This window comes from Anas platyrhynchos, chromosome 2 (assembly GCF_047663525.1).
Source record: "Anas platyrhynchos isolate ZD024472 breed Pekin duck chromosome 2, IASCAAS_PekinDuck_T2T, whole genome shotgun sequence".
NCBI lineage: Eukaryota > Metazoa > Chordata > Aves > Anseriformes > Anatidae > Anas > Anas platyrhynchos.
In genome coordinates this window covers 45,181,470-45,205,981 of record NC_092588.1, presented here as the reverse complement: position 1 = coordinate 45,205,981, position 24,512 = coordinate 45,181,470, and the positions used below count along the sequence as shown (strand labels likewise).

General features: G+C 32.8%; 1 protein-coding gene across 3 annotated transcripts in view; it reads left to right on the top strand.

The window, feature by feature from the left end:
- CCDC178 (coiled-coil domain containing 178) overlaps positions 1 to 24,512 on the top strand; it is a 179,005-nt gene that overhangs the window by 4,166 nt on the left and 150,327 nt on the right. For all 3 annotated transcript variants that reach the window (XM_072034641.1, XM_072034639.1, XM_072034640.1), the window contains exons 3-9: positions 6,119 to 6,196; positions 7,983 to 8,110; positions 10,098 to 10,132; positions 11,878 to 11,960; positions 13,284 to 13,484; positions 19,706 to 19,926; positions 22,166 to 22,308. In XM_072034641.1, the coding sequence (XP_071890742.1) occupies positions 6,142 to 6,196; positions 7,983 to 8,110; positions 10,098 to 10,132; positions 11,878 to 11,960; positions 13,284 to 13,484; positions 19,706 to 19,926; positions 22,166 to 22,308 (866 nt within the window). In that variant the 5' untranslated portion in view covers positions 6,119 to 6,141. The remainder of the gene's footprint in view (positions 1 to 6,118; positions 6,197 to 7,982; positions 8,111 to 10,097; positions 10,133 to 11,877; positions 11,961 to 13,283; positions 13,485 to 19,705; positions 19,927 to 22,165; positions 22,309 to 24,512) is intronic.

Genomic DNA, 24,512 nt, shown 5'->3' with positions numbered 1-24,512 from the left:
ATTATACATTAGGAGAGCTGACTAACAGTTTGCCATGATGGCTGAGTTTGGTTTAAGTTTGCCTGCGTATTTGGTAGAAACTGTCTCTAAAAGATTTTAAAGTGGGTTTGACAAGCATTTGTCAGAAATGGTTTGGATTCAGTTGAAACTGCTGTGGATCTTTCAATTCATCTAGGCATTATTTTGAAAATGGCATCTGTTTTCACGCTCTGCTATGCTCCTGTCATTATTAGAGAGGAAATAAAGTTTCTGCTTAGTTTTACGCCTTATGTTCTGCTGAGGAACTTGGTAACTGCTTAATTAAATACACAATTTCTTTTTTTGCTTTACAGATCCTCTGTCCTTTTTTGCTTTTATCGTCCCATCCCAGTTTTAGCAGCATGTCTTTGTCAGCCTCTTTTCCTTTTAGATTTCTCATTTATTCTGTGTTATCTTTGGATCTTTTTAACGGTTACCTTTCCATACTGTGTAATGTGTTTTCCAGCTTTGCCTTGCAAACACCTGCGTTCCCATGAATGCCTTATCTCTCCCACTTTACTTCAGTATGCCAGCATCCTTGTACTTTGTTCTTTTTTTGTCTTTTTCTTCCTGTCATTCTTATCTTGTTTGTTTTTTTTTTTTCTTTCTTTCTTTTTATTTTTTTTCCTTTTTTTTTTCTTTCTTTAGCATATACAAGATGATGTCTCTTTTTCTTTGTCCTATATCTACATTACTTCTAAAATATCAATTTTTAAGATCCTTACAAAATACAGTTTGATGGAAAGACTATGGAAGAAGAGAATACAGTCACTTTAGGTAGCCTCCACTTAAAGAGTGGGTTTTGGTATATCTAAGGAAACAAGGTCACTGTATATGGTCTGTCACTGTATATGGTCTGTCAGTGCCTGTCCTCCAGAAGCTTTTGAACATACTGTCCAATTTCATCCAGATTTGACAGATAGGCGGGAGTCTCAAAGTTCTTCCAAGTTTCATGAAAATTGGCAGCAGAGCAGGAGGAAGAAAGACCCAAATTATTCCCTCAACTGTAAGAAAGGAGTTACAAATTAGCCCTTTACATATTCTGTAGGGTAGCGGTCAACTGAATAATCCACTGTGCTTTTGGTTAGCAAGCACATGTCTGTAAAGCTCCCATCCAGTGTGCACACCCAGAAGGGAATACCAAGGGAAGCTGTGCTGGTCAGGCTCTGTGTCGCTGGGAGGAACTGGCTTTCTTTGAGGGAATGTTGCACAAAATTCCAGGGGAAACCAGGCTCTATTATTGAGTCTAATGGTTATGGGAACTGCTGGCTTTTCTGAGCTGTAAAATATTTTTAGTGGCTTTTTTTCTGTTCTTTGCAACATCAGAGAGCCCATTAGGTATTAAATAGTAACCATTTCTAAATACTAAAATGATCTTTCATTCATCTCTTATCCTTTTTTTTTTTTTTTTTTTTTTTTGAGAACCTATTATATCCTTCTAAATTTGACTGGATCAGTTCCATCAGTCCCTTGACCCACTAATCTTTTAATGATCTTTTAAGATACCAGGGAGGTCTGAGGAGGCAAAGTAGACCAAAGCTATATTGTTCGTAGTTCATGCTAGGAGCATGACAGCACGTGCTAAAGAAATTCTTGGACTTTTTCTTTGGGTCCCTTTGTTGCAGCGCTGATAACTACAGATTCTTGTGCAGTTTAACAGATTGAGAAAATGCTTTAAGTCACCAAGAATTAAAGTTTTTGACTAGAGATGATGTCTGTGTTTGTTTTTAAGCAAGATCTATTTGCCTGTTTATCTGTTCGGTATTGCCAAACTCTCTGAAATTCCAATATTTGTATTTCTGAACATTGAAATGAAAGGTATTGATGGCAATGAACTTGGTAAGTATAAGGCAGCTCTGAAACAGCCAGTACAGAAGTTACTGAGCAAACAAAGCTAGGAATCGGAAAGAACAGAGGAGTTCTAGTGTTGAAGTAAAAACATACAACTGTACTGTTCATCTGACTGGCAAGGTTGTGGTTTTTTTTTTTTTGTTTGTTTGTTTGTTTTTAGATGCTTATGATTCATTCATTCGGAGAGCTGATAAAGAAGTAAAGAGGAGTTTGTAGCTAATTCACTGGCTAGTTGAATTAAGTTGTTCCTGCTGAATGCGTTTTTAATGCTGTTGAGACAATTAGTCTGTTGTAAGACTAAGTGTCAGCATGCCTAGAGCACTTTTTCCTTTTCTACTATTTCCTGAAACTAAAGAAACAAGTAAATTCATCCTTATTCAATGTGAACCTCATTGCAAGTGAAAAGAAATAAAATAAGTTTGTCACAGGCTGTTTCTTTTTGTTGTTTGTTTGTTTTTTCTGAAATTTCTCTAGCCATTTCTGGATGTTTGACTATTTATGTATTATTATAAAATAGTATTTTGAATCTAATAGCAACAACAGAACTGGCTTAATTATAAGTAAGTAAAAAGATAAGCAGTACTTAATGGTTTGATAAAATGCAAGATCTGTAAATATTTGATCAATTCTTTTTGTTGTTCCTTCATTACTCTATTTTTAAAAAAATGAAATTCAAAAATGTCTACATATCTAATGCTCAGAATAGGAGATGTGATTTGTATGAACATATGCGGCAATTATGCCAAAACTAAATTTCTTCAGTTCTGTGGTTACTATGGTAACCAATATTCACTGTATTTCATTTAGACGTATACAACAGAAGAAAATGCTAGGTTTAAGGTTTAATAATCTTTTCAAAAATATTGTGCTATAGTACGTGATATTTTAATTATGGATATGGGGATGGATCAAATAACTAACACGCTTAGTAGCATGAACGTGGGTAGTAATCATCTTTAAAACATATTTGGATGATTTTTCTGGTAATGGAATTTCGGATGCTTATTTCTAACAATTGAATTGAATTAGTTTTTTGCTTGAGCAGAGAGATTGTTCCTACAACTGTCAGGTCTCTTTGACCTTCCAGGAATAAGGAAGAGATTAATAATTCTGTTGTTTCATTTCTGGCCTTAGAATGTGTGAGGAGGAACATTGAAATAACAAATTAGGTAGTGCCTTTAGTCAAAGGTAGTTGCATTTTGTGAGAATCCATGTCACAGAATGTGAGAAGCTCTTAAGGCATTTATTTTCTCAATGCTGCTTGATAGGAGAGTAATTCCTCTTTTCTGATTCATGTCACAGAGGTGGAACTCGAGAATATATAATGACAAAGTGCATCATTCAAGACTGTGGCACAAAGCACATGGATTTAATACCCTTACCTCTTAGAGATTTCCAGTTGTTTTTCAACTTGTTTAATTGTCTGGTTTTTATTTTAGAGTTCATATTTACACTAAGGCCTTTTATTCCAAAAGAATAGGAATTAAGCTCATTTCCGTTGTAGACTATATAGCTGCAGTGAACCCTAAGAATAGTGGAATACTGGACTAAAATTCAAATTGATTTTGATACAGAACTATCAAAAGTATTTGGATATTTATATGATAGTGGTAAGATCTCAGATACAGAATATATAGTTGTGGACAACAGTAGAAGTTTGTGAGAGTACTTTATTGATTTTATGTCCCTTCTTAAAACATGTAGTGGCTAGTATGAGGGACAATTTCTTTTACAGAGATTTTTTTCTGTGAAAGAAATAATTCTGATTTTTGTTATTCCCTTTGTTAGTATTGTTGGTTTATATTAGACTGCCTACAAGATTGTACATGAAGTCTTGTTTTCAAGAGTGAGACTTTGGTATCACTATAAAACATTTTAATGTTGCAAACTACTATTTAAAAAACACTGTGTACTATTTTGAAATACCACACTAAATGTAGCTTGAGGGAATAATCCTAGGGATATTAATCGTTTCTTGCATATTGTGAAGTAAACCTGGGCTACATTTCAGTGATTAAAATGATTCACTGCATCGCTTGAGGACAAGCAGAAATTGTGCAAGAGGTCCTAGCACCCTAACACCAAATGATAAAATGCTGTATTTGCAGAAAGCAAGCACTTGGAGGTCAGGAAATAATAGGATAAAATGAAGATTGTTCACGGAGTGTTAGCTCCTTTAAACTATGTGTTAGTTCATAATTTTTATTTATGCTAACTGCATTTGGGGAAAGGAGAAAAAATTCCAACACAAATGGCATGCCCACAGTGAAACAGGAATCAGCAAAAACACTTCTAACAAATTTCTCCTGTAATTTGGCCATACCTGTTAGTCTTATGAGATAGATAATTTCAATTTGCACATAGTTTGCTTAATGATGAATGAGAGTTTTGGTGAAGAGGTAAGTATCGGAGTTGATGAGAGAAAGGTTCATATGGAATAGGCTATTTATGGAGTGTATTTATGAATATCCCCAGACTCTTCCTGGGGAATGGTTTTTATGATGAGAAATAGTAGTATTAATTTATGTTACATAGACAGTAATTCTAACGTCTGGAGTCTAATCTCTTTCATAGAAAAACATTTGTTAAGAGTTTTACTTTTAACAGAGTTGTTAGTTCCTCATCTTTCTATTTGAGATGTTGTCATTAAACATTTGTTTTTAGCAGCTGACCAATTATTTCTATTAAAGTACCTAGAAAATAATTTAAGTGTTGTATTTTTAATTTAGCTTTAGTCATATTTAATAATATATCTGACATATATTTTTAATAAGTTTATATACATACCTGATGAAACATTCACAATGCTTTTTTTTTTTCTTACTCCTTTATGAAGTAGCATACAATGGCTTTTGAAAGGTATGCTCTAGCCGTGTGGCTTAACATAGTGGTTATCTTTGGCAGAGTGAGAAAGTCAGTTTGAATGCTGTAAAATTATTTGTGCAGAATAACACTTCCTGGAGGTTGGAGATACATATTACAGAATTACAGTGCTAACTCACTAGATTTGGCTTACTAGTCTAGGTAGGATAGTATTAAAGAAATTTGTTCATCTGTATATTTATAACTACAGCTATGAACATAAGTAGTATTTATATACATGTATATGGAAGCTAAGATTTTCAAAAGATACTGAGTGAACTAAGTGCTGACTATTTTTTTTCCAAGCCTCAGACAGATACAAGACTTTTGTCATCAAGTCTGGATTTGTCCAATATAGTTTGAGCAGGTTGTCATGCACGGTGAAATGAGTTTTTCGTATTCTGTGTAATGTGAACGATTCTGCATCAGGCAAATGATGTTCACACCTTGTTCCTAACAAGGTGTATATCAGATTGTATAGTAGGTGTCTATAACTTGTATATCAGATAATAGTCTGTTTTGTACCTCCTTCCTGATGCATTGCTGGCTTTATAAGAAATGATGAACTGGAACTGTTTCTTAAGCTTTTTTTTTTCTTCTGGATTTCATCCTTTTGTATATATGTTTTTTCTTCTCTTTTTTTCTTGCTCTAAAGCCATTCTGCCTGTAGATACTTATTTTCATTGACTTTCTGAGAGTTAAGAGTCTTTTGTATTCCTTGTTGGAGCTAGTGTGGCTAAGAGGCTAAGGTATTGCTTTGCTGAGTCCAAGAAGCTGACATACTATCACACGTTGAGTTAAAAGTTCTTGCTTGCCAAGTTGGCATATTTCTTTAAGCAATGTTGAGACCCACCAATAATTGTTTCAGGCAATAATTGTTTCAGGAAATGGAAAAAGCTACCGTTTTGTATGCAAAATAGATTGTTTTGTTCTGTGTTATCTATCCGTTGAGTGGGCAGTGGTTCAGTTGACAGGTTTATGGACTTCCACTGACAGTTTTGTAATGAAAATTCATCTCATAGGTTATCCACTCTACACATCTGTCCAGTTAGGGCTAATTTCTAGTGTTGTGGAATTCAAAAAAACTCGTGTAATTTAAAATGCTGGGACACATGGGTTGAAATCTGCCTGTCTCATTTCTATTTATTTACGTATATTTATTTATTTTATTACAATTTCATTACTTATGTAGGTTCCACTGGGCAATTTGTAATGCCAAATGGTTAATTGTTGTCTCTCTCTTAGTAGAAAAAGGGAAAGCAGATTTGCTAACCTTTAAAAATACTACAGATATATGTCACTGATAGGATGAATTTTGTACTGATGAAAATAAGTGTTTAAAAGGTGTATTTATGTATATATGTATTGTTATTTTTCTAATTATTAGGCTGCAAAGCACTACCAGCAATAATGTTTGAAACACAGATGATTTCCTATTCTAAGGACAGTGGTGAGGCACCCCACGGTATGTCAGATGTCTTCTATAATACAGTTTTCAAGTAATTTAAAGAAGGGCTTAGATTTAAGACATAATTAAATATTGTATATTTTGTATTTTAATAGCGTGCAATGCTAGTCGTCTTTCTAGGTTATCTGTCATGCTGCTCAAAATCCTTCATAACAATTATGCATTTGTATGTTTTGAGTGTCAGTCATTGATGTCGCTCGTTCATACTTCAGTTTTTCTATCTGGAAAAAGTAAAATTAGCTGTATTTCACATCACATAGATTTATTTTTTTTAGATTGTAAGAAAATGGTGAATGGTTCCACTTTCTTACTGAGTTGTATTTCTAATGTGTTATTACAAATGGTTTAGAAGACTCGTAAAATGTTTGCATTTACCTAGGAAAACCAAAGAAGTAAGAGAAAAATTCTTTTTTTATTATGTTGTTTATAAGTTCCAGATTTTGTTTAAATTAAGTTATTGTTAGTTACATTAATTATGTATGAAAAGAAATAATTTTTACGACAATATTAATGTTCATTTAGTAAAATGTGAAAACAATAGCAGTAGAAACAACTAAGTGAAACTGAAGTAATATTGATCTGGAAACATGAACTTGTATGTTGTGGATCAGAGTGTAAGAACGATCCAAAGTCTTTATATGCTTTGTTAGGACAGTAGGCATCCTGTGAAGGCTCTAGAAACAAGCAGAGGGAGATCCTGTGAGGTTGTTTTCAATATCAGTTTTAGTGGGTTCCTTTTCAAATAAAATTTTTCAAACCATCTTTTCCATTTCAGTAAAGTTCTTTACATAAAGGAGTAAGGTTAGAAGGATGTTATGTAACCTACAGACAAGATGCAGATCAAGATACTAAGAGTTTATTCTTAAAAAGTAAATAAATAAATAAACACAACCACCCACAAACTGTATATGAAGGTTGTCTGTAAATCTATCTACTTTACTGTGTAATCCCTATTATTAATATTGCTATTTTTGGTTAATCTCCAAGGCCCTTATAGCATTTTGTCCCCTTGAACATAATTAGGTTAATGTTCCATCTTTGTAGGACAGCTGCTTATATTTTTTTCATAGATTAGCTGCTAGCTTTCAGTGTCTTGTTCTGATTCCTGACACCTTTCATTAATGATCTCTGCAGTCAGATTACCATTCTGTGTATTAATTAGTTAACATTAATAGTGTGACACAGTATAATTTAATTATGTCATTATAAGGCTAGCAGAGTTTAAGAAATTGTTCATCCCTTCAAAAAGTTGAAGCAAATACTGGCTGGAAGTAAGTATTGTGTGCATAAGAGCAGCCTAAGCTTGCCTCTTCAGACCTTGAGACGTTTTTGTTTGTTTGTTTGTTTGTTTGTTTTAGTATCTGACAGCTTTGCCTTTTTGGTTTCTGATATTTTTTCTGGTTGGACAAAATCTTCACTGAGGACTAGCCTAAAATTATCAAATTCAAATAATTTGGGATTAATTACATAAAATTAATTATAACAAGCTGTATTCTGACCTTCATCCATTTTTCTCATCTTTTTGAAATTATTCCTTCATATTCTTCATTCATTTTTGAGTCTTCCTCTCCTCATTTTTGAGATTGTGTTGAAAAGGAACGATGTTTTTTTGCATAAAGTGTGCAGCATAGTAATAGATGCAGCTGTTACATTCTCCTAGTCAATGTCAAGACCAAAGATTATCGAATCCCAAAGTAAAGGAAAAAAAATAACGTATCAGAAAATCTGATATCAGCTTGCATGTAACGTTTATCAACCTTCTGTATTTTCTTTCTTTCTCCAGGTAAGAACGAGTGGACCACCATAAGGCAACGTAGCTGTGCTTTTGTAAACACTCCATTACCATGTATTAATAAAGCCATTTATCACATTCAAGAGTTGGAAGTAAAGCTGTATAAATGCTTTCAACAGGTACATTTATGGTTGAAAATGTCCAAGTGCTTTTTTGTGTAACAAGTATATTTTTAAAGTAAGATTACTATGGTGATTTCTATTTAAAAATGTTACTTCAGTTTACTTCAAAACAGTGCCCAGCAAGTTTTTTTTACTAGTTATGATGTATTATCTGCTTAATGGTTTAGGCAAATCAAACTGTCTCACAGCATCTTAATATAATATATCATATATATATTAGTAAATTCATATATGACAATTCGGATGCACACAGAATCGTTTCGATGATGTAGATAGTCTGCAAAATATTTCTTGATACTAATCTTGACTAGATACTCAGATTGATCTCTGTGCCATTTTATGTCACTTATAGTAAGCAATGTTCTTTCCTAAACAGTACTTAAAAATTCCTTGATTAAATATTCTTTACTCTTATGTTCTGTGAACAGAGCTGTAAATTTGAAAATACTATGTTTCTGTTTCTAGCAATATATGATGTTTTCATAGCCTATACAGATTTTGTATGACTAGAAACAAGAATAAGGGGGAACTACAAATGGGTAGGCAGATGAATAAAAGTGCAATATATTCTGTTTTAAAGTATAGTAAAATCTTCCCATTAACTTCTTTGAGAACATGATTAGTATTATTTAAATAATTCACTTTACTGGAGGAGTGTTTTCCAAATGTTAATAAATTCTGTATATATCTACACTGCAGTAAGAAGATCTGATTGCTACTTTTGCAGACAAGTTATATTTAAATAATTTAGCTCTAGTATCGACCATAGTGCCATCATAGCAGCACATCAGGAAGACTATCTTACATTAATCTTCCAAAAACATTGTTAAACATGCTTCAGGGAGATTTCTGCAACTGCAGCATAGGTAGTAGAAGAATCCAAGGTGTATGAACTATAGTAATATCTCAATTTACAGCATAGACAGGTAGAAAATTTTATATGGTCTCATTCACCTGTATTTAAAATGACGTGAGAACAGTGAAATGATTTTAGTATTATAATTTTGTCGACAGTATACATGAATTAGATGGATAAACACTAGATACTCATTCATATTAATGCATATGCAGTCTTGTGCATGTTTTCCACCTCTTCTAACTTTGTGAGCATACTTAATACACAGAGCTTAAAAATAGTTTAAGGCCTTTAGACAGTGACATCGTTACAACTATGACTTAAGATGAAAAAAAGACAGGGTGGCTTCAGCATCTGTATTTCAGGAATGCTTCTAAAATTCGAAATTGGGAATATTTATAGGAATGAATATACTGCTACAAATATAGAGAGCCTTTGACTTTACTAGGATAAATATGAATTTATGTACATCTCTGATAGTCAATTAAATATCACCACTAATGTGTCCAGTAGAAATGGAAAACCTCATGTACTTATTGTTAAATTCGTACCCTGCAAAACAGGATAAACAGTGTGCACACTGCTTTGGGGACTGGTTTCTCACTCTTTCCAGTTCCTGAACTGTGCTTGGAAACTGGGAATGATTTGCAAATATGGTAATTGCAGCAATAAGATTTTGTAACAATCTAATGATGTAGGTGATAAAATTGCTGGGCCCAAACAGCCTAGTAGTTTTTTACTGTTCTAAACATAACCCTAATGAGGAAAAAGCATACAAAGTTCAGACAGACACTCTCCAATAGTTTTGAGATTAAAAACAAAGTATGGTGGTTAAAAGAGCAGCAATGGTATTAACAATATAAAATTAGTTTTAAAAAATTACGTTACAAAATTAAGTAATACATGACACTTATCTACAAACATTTTGTTTTATTACCAACCTTTTGAGATCACAGTTTTTAAAAATTCAAAAACTTCGTATTTATTTTAAGATGGTAAGAAACATACATCTGTATGTACACTGATTATATCCTCTTATGATAAAAATGTGGTGGCCTTTTTATTAGGAAAGAGGAAACGTATGTATTATCTGAGATGTATGATGGAGTTTTTATTTTACTTTTGCAGTATGACCATGTGTTTAAGGAAGAAAAAGTGCCACGGTAAGAATTGTATACAAAACATACAAAGAAACACACAGAATCATACAAAATGATGTATTTGATTTAATGTCAGGTAATTAATTGATGAGAAGTTAGTCTGACTAACTTTATAAAGTTATAAAGTCTTTATAAAGTCTGCTCTGTGAACTATAGACTATACTAAATTCTTCTGTTGCATAAAATTTATCTAAAGTATTTTTAGTACCTTCAGGAGCTGGTTATTTCAGGAGCCCTAAAGTATTTATGGAGTATTTCTTATATCCCTCCTATTCAGTGTTTAATTTTCAAAGTGATCTCATGTCTCAAGACCCACCTAGATGACGAATTTCTGTTGGTAAGAGTTGTTCAGTTTTTGGTACTTCTGTAATTGTGCCTAATCTCAGGTACTTAAATACAGCTCATTGCCCTTATTTTAGGCTCTCATTGCTTCAAGTTAGAAGATACCCAAAATAAAGCTGATTGTGTGACCTTAAATTGTATCATTCATAATGCAGGCTACTTTATAATGTAGTTCTTATAACAAAGATTAAAAAGAAGAATTTGAAGAGGAGAAAGTGTCTCATGCACACAGCTTGTTGTCCTGACTGTTTTGCTCAATGAACGCTCCATTTCTCTGTATATTTTCATTCTGTCAGATATGCTTACTGAGTTACTTTGTGGTCAGCCTACTTAACCTGTTCATTGAACTCCTGCTTCTGCATCTGATTTGAAATCTCTTCCATCACCTAGTCAAAGTTTTCCTATCAAGAATCTTTTTGTTGTTGTTGTTCTCTTCCCAGTACTTTATATGTATTTTTTGTTGATCTAGGGATGCTTCAGTTCTATTTTTGACATCAGATTTTATTTATTTATTTTTTTTTTCTTCATAGAAACCCCAGATTTCAGTGCAGTGCTTTCAACTCTGCACTTTCACTTTATGCATGTATGTGCGATGTACCATGAAAACAGATTTCATTGTTGTCTTAGGTGCATGTGACAGACCTGTATGTGCTCTTTAACCTGCACATGTGGGCATAAATGGGTGGTGGTGATCTTTCATCCTCTTTCTTCTAAACTCCAGCAGGCTAATGAGCCTCGTGAGGTCACATGAGAGCTGTGGTTCGTTTGTGTTCTAATTTGTCTGTTTCAGTTATTTCTTTCCCTCTGTCACTTGTGGGTTAAACTTGTCCTGATCTCATTTTAACAATGCCCTCCTCTTTTCTGCTTTTGAGTCTCCCAGGATTTCAAAAGCTTGTCTGTTGGAAACTGATGAAGAACTTCGTATCTCTAAAAAATCTTTAATACTTTTCATTGTGACCCTTCAGTGATGACTTACCTTAAACTGATAAAAGTGAAACTACATCTAACTTGCAGTGTAAAATATGTCTGTGTCTCATAGTGACCCTCAGTGCTTCTGCTGTTTAGAAGAGTTTGGAAAGTATATATTGCTCCGCCAAGTTCAGGGCTTGGAAAGAGTAACAACTTTTCCAGAACAGTTTCTCACAACAGTTTCAGATGTTAAAGAAATCTCTTTCTTGTATTTCTATAAAGAAATGTGAGAAAAGCGTTTATGTGGGAATTGTACAATTAAGAATTCTTCTGTATGACTTGCAGAGTTTTTTAGCAATTATTCCGTTCACCTAAACCAATGTTTAAATGTATAAGACTGAAAAGATACACTTTTGACTTAGTGAAAATAATATTTATGTAACAGCGTTAATTTAAATTCAGTCTAAAATTTTAGTGGCGGGGGGTTTTATCCACAGGATAACAAAACAGGTCAGTGCTGAATCTAATGAAGATACCTGGTTGTCACTGGATTTTCAAGAAGCTAATGTATCTTGTGAAGGTAAAATGTTTTATAGTATTCAGTCTGAGTGGTTATAGTTACTTACCCTCATTTAATATATGCTTTGCATTTAATAATAGTTGTTAATTACTTGGTATATCTTATGTAAGTGATGAGTGTGTCCTTTGAAATCTGTCTGTGTATTCTCTGTCAAGCTGAAAGACATACATTTAAAATGTTATATTAAGTATTATTAAATCATCCTGTTTGCAAGACAGTAATTTACATTTCTGTATTTAGATTCATACTGCATTTTAACACATGTAGGACTTGAACCGGTAAAACTAGTTACACTGGTTGCTGGAAAATCTAGATTATTTTTTTTTTCCATTTAATTTCAGTAAAACAAATATCTGCACCAATGTTGCAGGGTTTTCATAATATACTCCTGAGACAGAGTTCTATTTTTTACAATTTGCTTCTTTATTCAGATTATACTTTTTAAAATTATTTTAAGTATTAGAGAGATTATGTGCACTTTTTAAGCCACACTACATTTTAATTACTGCTAGCCTGAGGCAATCCTGTCTGCAGTAAATTGTGTGATAACATTTTTGTTGATGCCAGCAAAGCCAAAAGTTCTTTCCAGTGAAAGTAGCTTAAGTAGTTATCTTTTTTTTTTTTTTTTTTTTTTTCAATGCTCACAGTTTTAATCAGAATAATTTGGGAAATTAATGATTATTGACTGTGGGATCTAAATGTAAAGGTCTTGAATTCTGTAGCTTCTTTAGATCGGGATAATGGAAGACGGCCTCAAAAAATCTTGTATGGAAACAAATAACTCAGGCATTCTTGATAGCCACATTTCACAAAATAAGATGACCCAACATTTTTTTGTTGTTTATTTTTGAGATATTACACTGAATATTGTTAGAAATCTGAAGACTTTGATACTTCCTGGGGAAAATAAAATAAAATAGAGCAAAGCAAGTATTCTTTAAAAATTGAGATAATTAGGAACTTGATTACTGACCCAAGCAACATGGCAAAAATGAAAATTTGGTACCATCTTTATTAATGTATTTTTGTTGTACTCTGCATTTGACTTAAGCCAGAGGAAAATGCTACTGAAATTGCAAGTTTTATTTGCAACTAATTGTGCTTGCCTTGATGCTAGCTTTCTATTGAGAATGAAGCTGGAATAGAGTATATTTTTAAGCTTTCACAAGAAGTAATTATAATGTATTTTTTAAAAGCAATGTAACTAATTGTGCTTACCATGATACATGGGGATAGGCCAACTTTGTGTTGAGAATGAAGCTGGAATAAAAAGCATATGACTAAGCTTTCATTAAGAAAATAATTTTTAATGTATTTTTAAAGACAGCAAGACATTAACCTTGAAGCGCGAAACAGAAGCTTTGCTATTGGAAGTTACTGAGCTAATTAAGCGACTGGAGGCCGATCGTGAGGAGGCAGAAAAAGCTTTGGAGAGAGAGAGACAGCGAAGGAAAAAGCTTGGCATGGAAATAGATCGTATATCACTCTGGAGGCTGCAGCAGCTCCCTGCAGCTGTGCAAAAAGGTATCAGTATTGAAACTAAGAATATTTGTTATTTTTCAGTAAGTATGTTACCAAGAATAAGAATTATGACTATAGTTGTGTTTAGTGTAATAGAACTACAATATTTATGCTTCTGAATTTTGTATGCTTGAATATGTATCCATGGGAAGACAAAACAAAACAAAACAATACAACAACAACAAAAAACCAACAAGACAACAACAACACAGAATGTACATTAACAGAATAGTCAACATTGTTTGAGAAATAGCTTAAGAATAAACAAGACACTGAAGATTATGGGAGATACTCAGCTTGTGGCAGGGAATAAGAAGTTTAAGAAGAATTACAAAATAATGCAATGTGCTAAACTGTATATTAAACCATAAATTAAAAAGATAGTTTTTTTGTTTTGTTTTGTTTTGTTTTTTAATAAAATGTGATAAATTTGCATAACATATTTACATGAATGGTTTGATGTAACCATCAATAGGTCTCCTTGAAATCTCAGACTCTATGGACATTCTAAGATATTCTGTGATTAACTGACATCTACACTATAGAATTAAAAAAGAAAAGGAAAAAAAAAGCAGTTACTTTGCAGCTGTTGTTGTCTTCTGAGTCACAAGGCATACCGGAAAATAGGTAGCATTTGAACCTAGACTTATAGCCTGTTGCTTGGGGGAAAACATATATCTAGAGGAAAATTATAAACATGCATTAGCATTATCAGTGTTGTATCATGTCAAAAGCCATTCATATTCATTGACAGTCATAGATGCTATGATTGGGGGCGGATTACTCTTTCCAAATTCTCACTTAACTATTACAGCTTTTGTGTGTATGTGTTCTTAATATTGAAAAATGATGACAGCAGTCTTAAAATCACCTCTTTTTAGTTGTGATAACTTTTTTTTTTTTTTTTTTTTTTTTTTAAGGTTACTATCTCTTTGCTCTTGAGACTTATTCCCTGATCTTTCTTTCTGAGTACTGTAATCTGTTCTCTATTCTTTGACCATGTTTATTACTGTTTTTTATTGAAAAGATGTGTATGGTTCTGCAACAACATTTCACCTTGGCTTTTTTTCTTTTTTTTTTTATTTTCTATAGATGTTAATGTTGGTCTTTAGAGCAAATATGATCAAGGTAGTCTAAAGAATCTCACACAGCTATTTATCAAATCACATTAGGTGTTTGTAGGAAAAAGGAAAATAATTTTGAGAGCTCTTACTGGAATTACAGTTCAGTTTCTGAATAATTTAAACTTTTTACCAATAATGAAGCACTTGCTGTACTAGACCATTGTTAGGAACTACCTACGCTTGTTCCAACTAGGAACTACCAAAGAACTACTTAGGAACTACCAAGGCTTGTTCTTCTCTTGTATGCCTTGTGAAACAGATATTCTGCCCAGTTTAAGATGTTAAGAGAATCAAATACCTTCCATCCCAGTGTTTAAAGAAACAAAACATGGCAACACCGTGTGTAAGTCACAGTGCAGTCTACCAGAGCCCTGATTTTTTCTATCAAAGTTCAAGCTTTAATGAATCCTTTTGTGAGTGAGTATTAAGGAGAGCTTCAGATGACAGCTAGCTCCTGGCCTCTGAGACTGTAAAGAAACTTAACTGCACAATACTCCAGAATAGCCAAGCAAAAGAAGAAAAGAAAAACAAAGTTTTGAAACAAAGCTTCTGTGAAAAACTGTTACGTGTCTGCCTTCTGTAGTTGACACTTTGGAGTTTCAGACCTGTATGGACACAAGCACCAGCCTCAGGTGCATGTCAGTCTTAATGGTTTAAAGAAAATGAACACTAGAGGACATGCTTAATGATTTCATATTCATGTTGTTAAACTGAGGAGTTTGTTATAGTGAGAGAAGAATGGAAGCTCTGAAGAAGCTTACAGAAGTCAGTTTAATGCAGGATCCAACATAATTAATTTTCTACTTCATTTAGAGGAGTCTTTTTCTAACAGAGATGCTGATGATAGGGCAGTCAACAGATGTAAAAAAAAAAAAAAGAAAAAAAAAAGAAAAAAAGATGACTGGCTGTCTTGGAGAACAGATTCCATAGTGGTGGATTACTTTTCCTTTCAGAATATGTTTTCCTGCACTGAATTTAGAAAGTCCGTTAATTATGATGAAAAAACTGCTCAAGTTGTTGTTCTGGGAATACCATTTGTCTGTATATTTCAAGCTATTCAGTGCCAAGAGAGAATGGCAAATATTGATGAGCAAAATTTTTGATGTAGTATACCTGAGTAGTGTCATATTAGGTTAACCACCAAATTCCACCAAATTCTTTATTTTTTCTTGGGAAGAAGGGTATGTATGTCATCATGGTAGTGAACCCATGGTTATGGACTCTAAAATCTCTAAACTTTTTTTCCTTTGTATTCCTCTTAGCCTTATTGGTTTGAGTTGCTTGGCTTTGTTTTGCAATGTTGTTAATGAATAAAATAGGCTGTTTACTTATAAGGAAGTCTTAATTCCTCTTGTCTAATTCACAAAAATTCACAAAAAAAAAAAATAAAAAAATGAAGGGGATGATATGTGTTTCATTAGTAAAAGATAAAGTTTCACAATAGTGGAAATGGCTGGTGTGTGCCAAAGTATACCAAAAGATCATGTGGACAGAATGATCCTCCCCTTTAATGCATAAGAATGCACAATATCTGTAAAATCAGTAAATCAACATATTGTGGCTGGCAACCCACATACCTATTTGACCATTTTGACTATTTATTTTAACACACACCCTCTTTTTTTTCTAAATAGTTCATATTCCTAACTTTTTATTCATATCTATATATTTACATATATAGATATATATGTATAGTTTATATTCCTATAGCCAGGGAATAAGCAAGAACAACATCAAACCATCAAAGTTATCAGCTTTTTCTACAATATGTCACCATAATATTTCAAGATACCATGTTTGTTTATTATCAGTGAGTAGTGGCTATCTTGGAGGCTGCCAAATCAGCCTTGGAAGTATAGTATCTTTATTTCTGATTTTAGGGTCCTGTTCTTAGTTCCTTTACATTTGCAACACATCACATTATGTGAAGGTACTGCACAATTCTCTTAAGTCTTCCAGTTGACAGCTATAAATCTCCCAATTCCTTTTTACAGAAATGCCTCAGGTTATCCTGTAGGTGCTGTGGGGGTAGTTTATTATTTTTATATCCAGATGTCTAACAAAATATACCACAGCAGCAAACAATAGTAAGGACCTTAAAAATAGGAAATGAGACTTTAAACTTTCTATGTTAATGCTTATTTTTTGGCTGGCAAATTATCTTTTATTTTCATAATGAAAACTGTTGAGTTCTGACAAAATCTAGGTTCTTGACGTTAGAGATGCAGTGGTCAATGTGTCTTCACTCAACTGGTTTTCATGTGATTTGTAACCATTTTAGTTCTATAGAGCTTCACCTTATCCTTTCAGTCTACAGTGCTTTTCTTACACTGAGAGCAGTAGAGCAATATTTATAACTATTCCAAGAAAAAGGCCTCAGAGAATGTCAGTCCAATCTTCCCAGTTGTGTTTTTGACTACTTTTTACTGTCTTGTTTAAGTAAGTCATAGAAGAGGAAAATACAGGCTCTGAACCATCATGGTATTCCATTACATCTGTTTGTTACTGTGATGCTGCACTAAAATTAGAGGTGGTGGAACACCTGTTAATATTCCCAGACACTAATTTGAAAAGCATAGCAGTGGTTTCTCTACAATCTTCCCATCATTTTCAGAATGGTATCAGGAGCCACAAGAGATATGAAGATGGAGAGGAAAAGAAGTGGCATAATTTATAATAGTAGGTTCCTGGATGTGAAATCATAGTCAGTACTAAGGCTCATACTCTGGTGCACAACCTCCTAAGATTTTGACAAATACCTCCCTCACAATCCAGTAACAATCCATATGGTTATGGAGCAAGAGTCTTTCATAACTGTGTTTATTGATGGATAAACACTGCGTGAAAATGAGTGCATAATGAAGTACTTTTTTAGTCCGAAACATGTACTTTTTTTTTTTTTTTTTTTTTTTTTTTTCCCCTAGAAAGACAAAATATGAAATTGGACAGATAGATCCCTGACAATATGTGAGAATAATTTTTTGTTTTATATTTATTTCCTTATTTATTTGTTTATTTTAGCCAGTAACAAACTCTAATTGGAAACAAGAAACATGTTAAGGTTTTACCAGTTTGCAGAGATTGTTTTTTTTCTTTTTCATTTTTAATCAGTTTCCTCTAAAGGGCAATTTATAACATCCTGAAAACAAAAGAAGAGATTGAATAAAGAACCAGAATTAAAATTCATTCATAGGGACGTTAGAAACTGCTTGCAGGAGAAAATCCTGTGGCAACTGAAAGGTCAAAATTATAGAAGCAAAAAAAGCTTCAAGAAGATAAGGTCAATGATAGAGCTTCATTCTCTAGCACAGTATTTCATGATTTGAACTGCAGAGATGTTACAAGTCAATTGCAGTGATGCAAAAAGCAGTATATATATATATATATATATATACACACACATATATATGTGTATATGTGTGTGATACTCTACCGATCTATTACTCTTACTTTGCTGTTTAACATTATCTGCAAATATAAAAAAAATCAAAAGTTTGGAGTAGTAGAATATACTGAACACATTGTGTTCAGTATAATATATATGTTCATTATGTTCATATATATAATGATACACCATATCTATTAAAACAAACAAAAAATCACAAAACAGCATGAAGTTTGTCTGTGAAGATTAACCAACTCTCCCCCTTGATTTATGAGTAGACTATGGTAGTACAATGTTGTGTCCTTGGAGTAAATTTGTCATTTTCAGGATTCTAATATTTCACACTATTATCTATAAGACAAAAATTATGTTAAAACAGAATTGAGGATAAAGGGAAAAGACCCTCAGGGATGTTATAATTATCCCTAATCTAAGTATTACAAACCCAGGAGATTCTTAATTAAGAGTTTGCATGACCCATTCAGAGTAGGCACAGAATCCTGTTATTTCTTCAGACTTCCTTTGATTTCCATTATTGCTAGCTCCTGCTGCCTTTTTGTACTGTAACACATTCAACTAATTGCAGTGACATAACCCATCTTCAGAACTGACCTTCTCTGAAATATAACAAAAATCCAGTGTAATACACATTTTATTCATCTTACTGTTAGGCATCACTTAGTATGACATAGAAAAACCACTTATTCATACGAAGTCCCTTTAACTTTTAGTGGCAATGAAATAATAAATATCTAAATTTGTGATTTATGTCTTGTTAACGCAGCAAATTTTATCCAATGTTAAGGGATTACACTGGATATTCCACAGCTACTTCTTAGAGCTTGCGAGCTGTTTTTCTCTGTGAAATGTATGCTTTCTCTCAGATTTGGAGCAGTTTACTCCTGCTGAGATATTTTCTGAATATATATATTTTTTCTTATCTGATAATCTTACTTTATTTTCCTTAGATTCATGCCAATACTTTTTCTCTATGTAGAACATGAACTGCTGCATGACTGTTATGACACAGTCTGTAATAAGCCTTTTTTTCTGAGCAAGATAAAATATATGCTGTCATTCAGCAACCAATGGTCTAGTTACATATTTTCTTGTAAGGACCCTTAGGAAATTTATGCCGGAGTAGGAAAAGTAAATGCAATGAAGTGAATTAAGACTGACACAATTCTGTGTGGCAACATGAACATGATCTATCTGATGGCTTCAAATGTGTATCTTTAGTCTAGCTTTTCTGAAGCCACCTTAATTCAGGAAGTGTCCCTGAACTGAAAACAGTTGACATATTAGGGTGATCTAGGATATATACTCGTCCTGTTCTTCTGCATCAACGTATGTCCATTGTTGGTGACAGAGAAGTTCTGTACAGCTGTTTTTGTGTGGTAATACCCCCTCAGGATATAAGTTGATGCCAGGTGTTTTAGTTTCCTTCATAAACACAAAAACACCTCTCACTTTGACAATTTGCTTGAATGATGTAGTGAAATTATTAAGTATGAGTTTCTTAACAGTTCTACTGCTAACGCAGTATTTGGTGATGTCGTTTGTAAGCGATGTCCTCTGTTGGCCTTTAAAGTATTTTACAGCAAAATTTTGCAAGTCTTGTACTCGTTGTTATAACAACATATTTCCTAATCTCACTAAGTATTCATGGTTTCCCTCAGATACACATTTTGTTATGCTAATTATCTTTTTAACAGAATATGAAATGTGTGCTCAAGACACCTTGGAGCTACGATGGCATTTTGATTGTAAAAGCTGTCAGCTGCGACAGGTAGAAACCCAAATACTTAAGATAGAAACAGTCAACAGAAAGATTCAGGAGGATATAGACTTCATGAAGAAACACAGCCCTCTGCTGGAAGAAAAGCTAAATCTGGAAGGTGAAGCCGTGAAGGATGTATTACTGGCTTATGAAAAGGTGAATACAAATCATGCAAAGACATTTCTATTAGGACCTTTCCACTAGATAAGTGTATATCCTTTTAGAGAACAGCAGTATTTTGGCATTACTAGTCTGTTGTAAATTTTGTACACAAAGGCTGAGAATTGTGTGCCTGTACATACAGGCCATTACATACAGGTACTCAGTGTAGACAGAATCCAGGGAGGATAATGCTGTTGGCCTTTAAATGCTTCACAAGCATACGTGTAATATAATTCTAACTTTGTAAGTTGATTCCATGTGGATTTTTTTTTTTTGAAAGAAATATAAATGTCATATATCTGATGTCTGCATAAATTCTTTTCAGGTTTCTCACAGTCAGAGATTTTTTTTTTTTCTTCCAGCATGTATAGGTGTTAGAAGTTGTAAAACAAACTAAAATTTAATTCTTTTCAAGTGCTGGTGTCTCTTTTTTTTTTTTTTCCCCCTAATTTATTTGTTGGCAGTATTTATTGATAACAATATCGATAACCATATCTTATTTGTTGACAATAAATGCCAAATTAACTTAATTTCAGACTGAACAATCAAAGTTTAGCAATGTTGTAGGTAGTTTAAAATTGGTGTCTGAAAATGAGAGATACTGTGTTAACTCAAGTTTAGATTTTAATACTAATTACTTTTGATATATGTTTTATTGTTGCTTTATTTGCAAACCTAGAAATGAATCTATTTCAAGATGCTATATTTACATTAAAAATGTTTTATGCTTGTGGGTGATTCTTAATAAAAATTCTTGGTCTAAATTATTATTTTTTTAATTCACATTTTGAGGAGTCAAAAAACATGTAAATATGCTTCTAAAATTAAAAAGAGTTAATTGCATATTACATCGTATAAATAATATGATAATTGTTATAAAGTCCTTCTGATTCTTTTCCTTTTTCTTTGTTAAATATCAGCAGGACTAGATCATGAGACAGTGTGAGAATTACAGCTTGAAAATTCCTTATGAATTACAGCTTGAAAATTCCTTATATCTATATTTTTGGAAAAAAATTTCTACACACTAAAACTTACACGTCATTCTGACATTTAAAATGTCTGGTAGTTCTGATATATTGATATATTTTCAAAATACTGGCTGATATATACTGATATATTTTCAAAATACTAATTGCTATCTTAATACTAAATACTAATACAAAATACTAATTGCTTAATAGTAAAATGTTAGTTTAAAATCAGTCATTTTGATTTTTATTTTATATAATTTTTTTCTTATCTTTGAGTACATTTTATGCAGTCAAAAATTGAGCTGTTCTAAAATACTACTTAGGAAACTGGCTTAAAACATACATACACACATATTTGTAAAGACTGTTTTAAATGAATACTTTTTCAGTGTTTTTTTTTTTTTTTTTTTTTTTTTTTTCCAAAAAGTGACTATAGGTCTTAAGAATATAGATTTACTGTTCCTGTATCTCATTTGTATATTTAATTTCAACAAAACCTCTAATTATTAAATGAAACATTTATGATTCTTATTGTGCTCTAATTAATATGCTGTACATTACTCTTTTTTTTTCATCCTATGGCCTTAAAAAAGCAAAAAAAGCAGCTAATACTGAATTTTCATTGCAAGTAAAAAAATTTACTCTTGAAGCTCTCGTTTTTAAAATCCAGATAACTAGTTTGAGCAGGTAAGTGCTAGATTGTAATAAAGATTTTATATCATGTCATTTTTTGACATTTGTAACATTTTCAAAAGCCAAGACAATAGGCTTGTGCATAGCCCAAAGTTGATAGGAGCACTGCTGTTTATACTAGTGAAAATGTTCATTGTCTGCATTGTCTCAAGCCCCTCTTTTACACAGGTGTCTGCAGGGCTTGTACATCCTCTGGGATATACTTAACTAATGATTCTGGCAGTGAAACTTCTATGGCTTCTTTCAGCTTTCTTTCTTTCTTTCTGCTCCAGAGGTCACTATCTTCCCGTGGAAGTAGCCACCTTTTCACAATAACTTGTAAGTTTTGCTACAGAGCGAAAGGCCTCTTGATAACACTTCTTGATGTCATGCAGTTTTACAATACACATTCTGTTGTCTTGGCAGACCATGCAAAATTCATTGTTACGGCATCACAAAATACTGCTGCAACTTCAAACTTCAGTTTTAAGATTGCAAAGAATCAGACAAATCTAGATTTTTTTTTAATATTATATAGTATTTTTATATAACATCTTTCAGAAAACTTATTTAATTTTGTTGCTTAGGCATCAAAAATATATAGCGATGTTCATTCTGAGCTCATGGAAATCCAAAAGACAATGAAGAGAATTGATGAAGAAGGGAAAAAGAAGATAAAATCTTTGTATGAGAAAATTAAATATTCTGGGATGCTACTAAGTCAATACAAGTAAGAGCTATTCAAATAGTCAAATCGTGTTACATGCTTGTGTTAGTTTTTAGTAGTAACAATGAAACTATAGAGAGTTTGCATGTAGAAAACATTTTAATTTTTTATTTTTGTAAAATTAAAGTTAATAGAATCCTACATAAAATATGTGTTTGCTTTGTCTTAGTTTATATTAGCAAACTAGGGAAGGGATGGTGTCCACAAATATACACAAATGTAAGGTTCCATGAAGATCTTGAAGTATATATTTTTGCCTTATTTTAATTAATTATGATTTTTTTTTCCCTTTCACAGGATTTTTTTGCTATAATTCTTATTGACTACACAAATTACTTGCATTGAACAGCATCACTTACTGAAGTGTCATAGTACCATAGCTAATTTTGAATTTGCATGTTAAATAAAACAATTCTAGACAAGAAGTACTTTTTACCTTATCAAAATACATTTTTTTTTTATCCCACAAACAAACACCATTAATATAATTTAATTGGCTTGGAAGGTAGCTTCTGTAAAATGACGTATGTTGCAGTCTCTTCACTGTCACCTCTGGTCAGATTACTAACCCCTGATTTATCAAGTAGAACTATAGGGACACTCGCGGCTGGTTGCTGGTTGGTTCTTTTAATCACTTAAGACCAAGAATATCTGTGCATTCTAACATTTCAGCAATTTAATTTCAAAAAATAATTGGTGTTCAGGAACTTGAAATGCCTCTTTCAGGCCCGTAAAAGGAGTACTTATTGCCTGCCTTAGAATTTTGCAAGTCTTTAAGCCTGCATCTGAAACACCAACTTTTGCAAAACGGAGCGGTCTCACAGTGTATTTTGGGGAAGAGATCAACCTCAGTAAATCATTAAGTTGCCTAATATGACTGGTGTTTTTGATGTCTGCTATTCAGGGAAATCTGAGCTTGCCAGTCAGCTGGAACAGAGGCCTTACTGACACATTCTGAGAAAGAAAGGTTATTTAGATGTAATCATTCTGTTTCTTTTAGAGATATACCACATCACTGTGGATCTCTTGGTCATTTTTCAGAACCACATCAGAATCAAAGAAAGATCATAGCTCTTCCTGTCATATGTTTATACATCATTATAGGAGCAGAAGGAATCCCAGGTCACATGTATTTCCCCGAATGACATTGCTACTCAAGAAATTCCAATTGTAACACTCACAAAGTGTTTGTGTCTTGTAATGAGATATAACTGTGTGACATCAGTGAGGTCTAGTCAGAGTAGGATAAAAATGTATTTTTCTTTAAGATTAATAGTTTAGCTATTCAATGCTAGAAAAAACAAGTCTCTTTGTCTGACTTACTTTTTTCGTCAGCACGTTTTTTTTTTTGTTGTTGTTTGTCTTTGTTTTTTCCTTTTTTGATTCTGACCTTTACTATGAATTTCTCACAGTAAAGCTCTTACTTTACTTGAGTTCAGAATAATTTTGACACTATATTCTTTTCACCTTTATATTATTATTTTATGCTAATTAAATGTTATTTCCGATCAGAATAAAGGGATTCACATATGTTTAGTTTAGTTAACTAAGGCTTAATGTTTTTCATTCCAGAGTCTAGTTTGCAATCTAGAATTGCAAGAATAATAGAAAATGTGGAAAGAATATATGAAAATGAAAATCATATTCAGAAATATAGCTAAATCCCAAATATTTTAATATACAAATCCTGAGACAAGATTTCTGTAATATCAATACCTGTCAAAATTGGTGTAACTTCTGGAAATCATGTGATTCTCCAGTTAAAAGTCACTATGTGTGTACAAAGGAAGAAGTGTGTGAAGGGTAGGAGTCAATACTTATTTTTGATGGGTATGAGGCTGTGAATGCAAGCTTTGGAATGTCTTCACAATATTTGGAATTTAATTTTAGCTTAAATATAGAGAGATGTTCTGATCACATGCTTATTAGCTTCTCCGTGGGTTCCAGTTGAGAGAAATCTGGCAGCATTGGCCCTCATTCTGCAACTGGTAAAGTTCATTGCAACCTCATGTTGATTATGGGAAAAGTCAGATCCTAGGTAAGAGGTATTACTAAAAATATAGTGTGATTTATTACTATGTATTCAGATTCACTGCAAATCTGTTTAGTATTTCACTTGCCTATTTAATGTTCTGTTAATGTTCTTGTCTAAGTTACTAGCTGCTGGCAAGAATTGTTAGTGGTTATGGTGATCCACTGCTGAACAT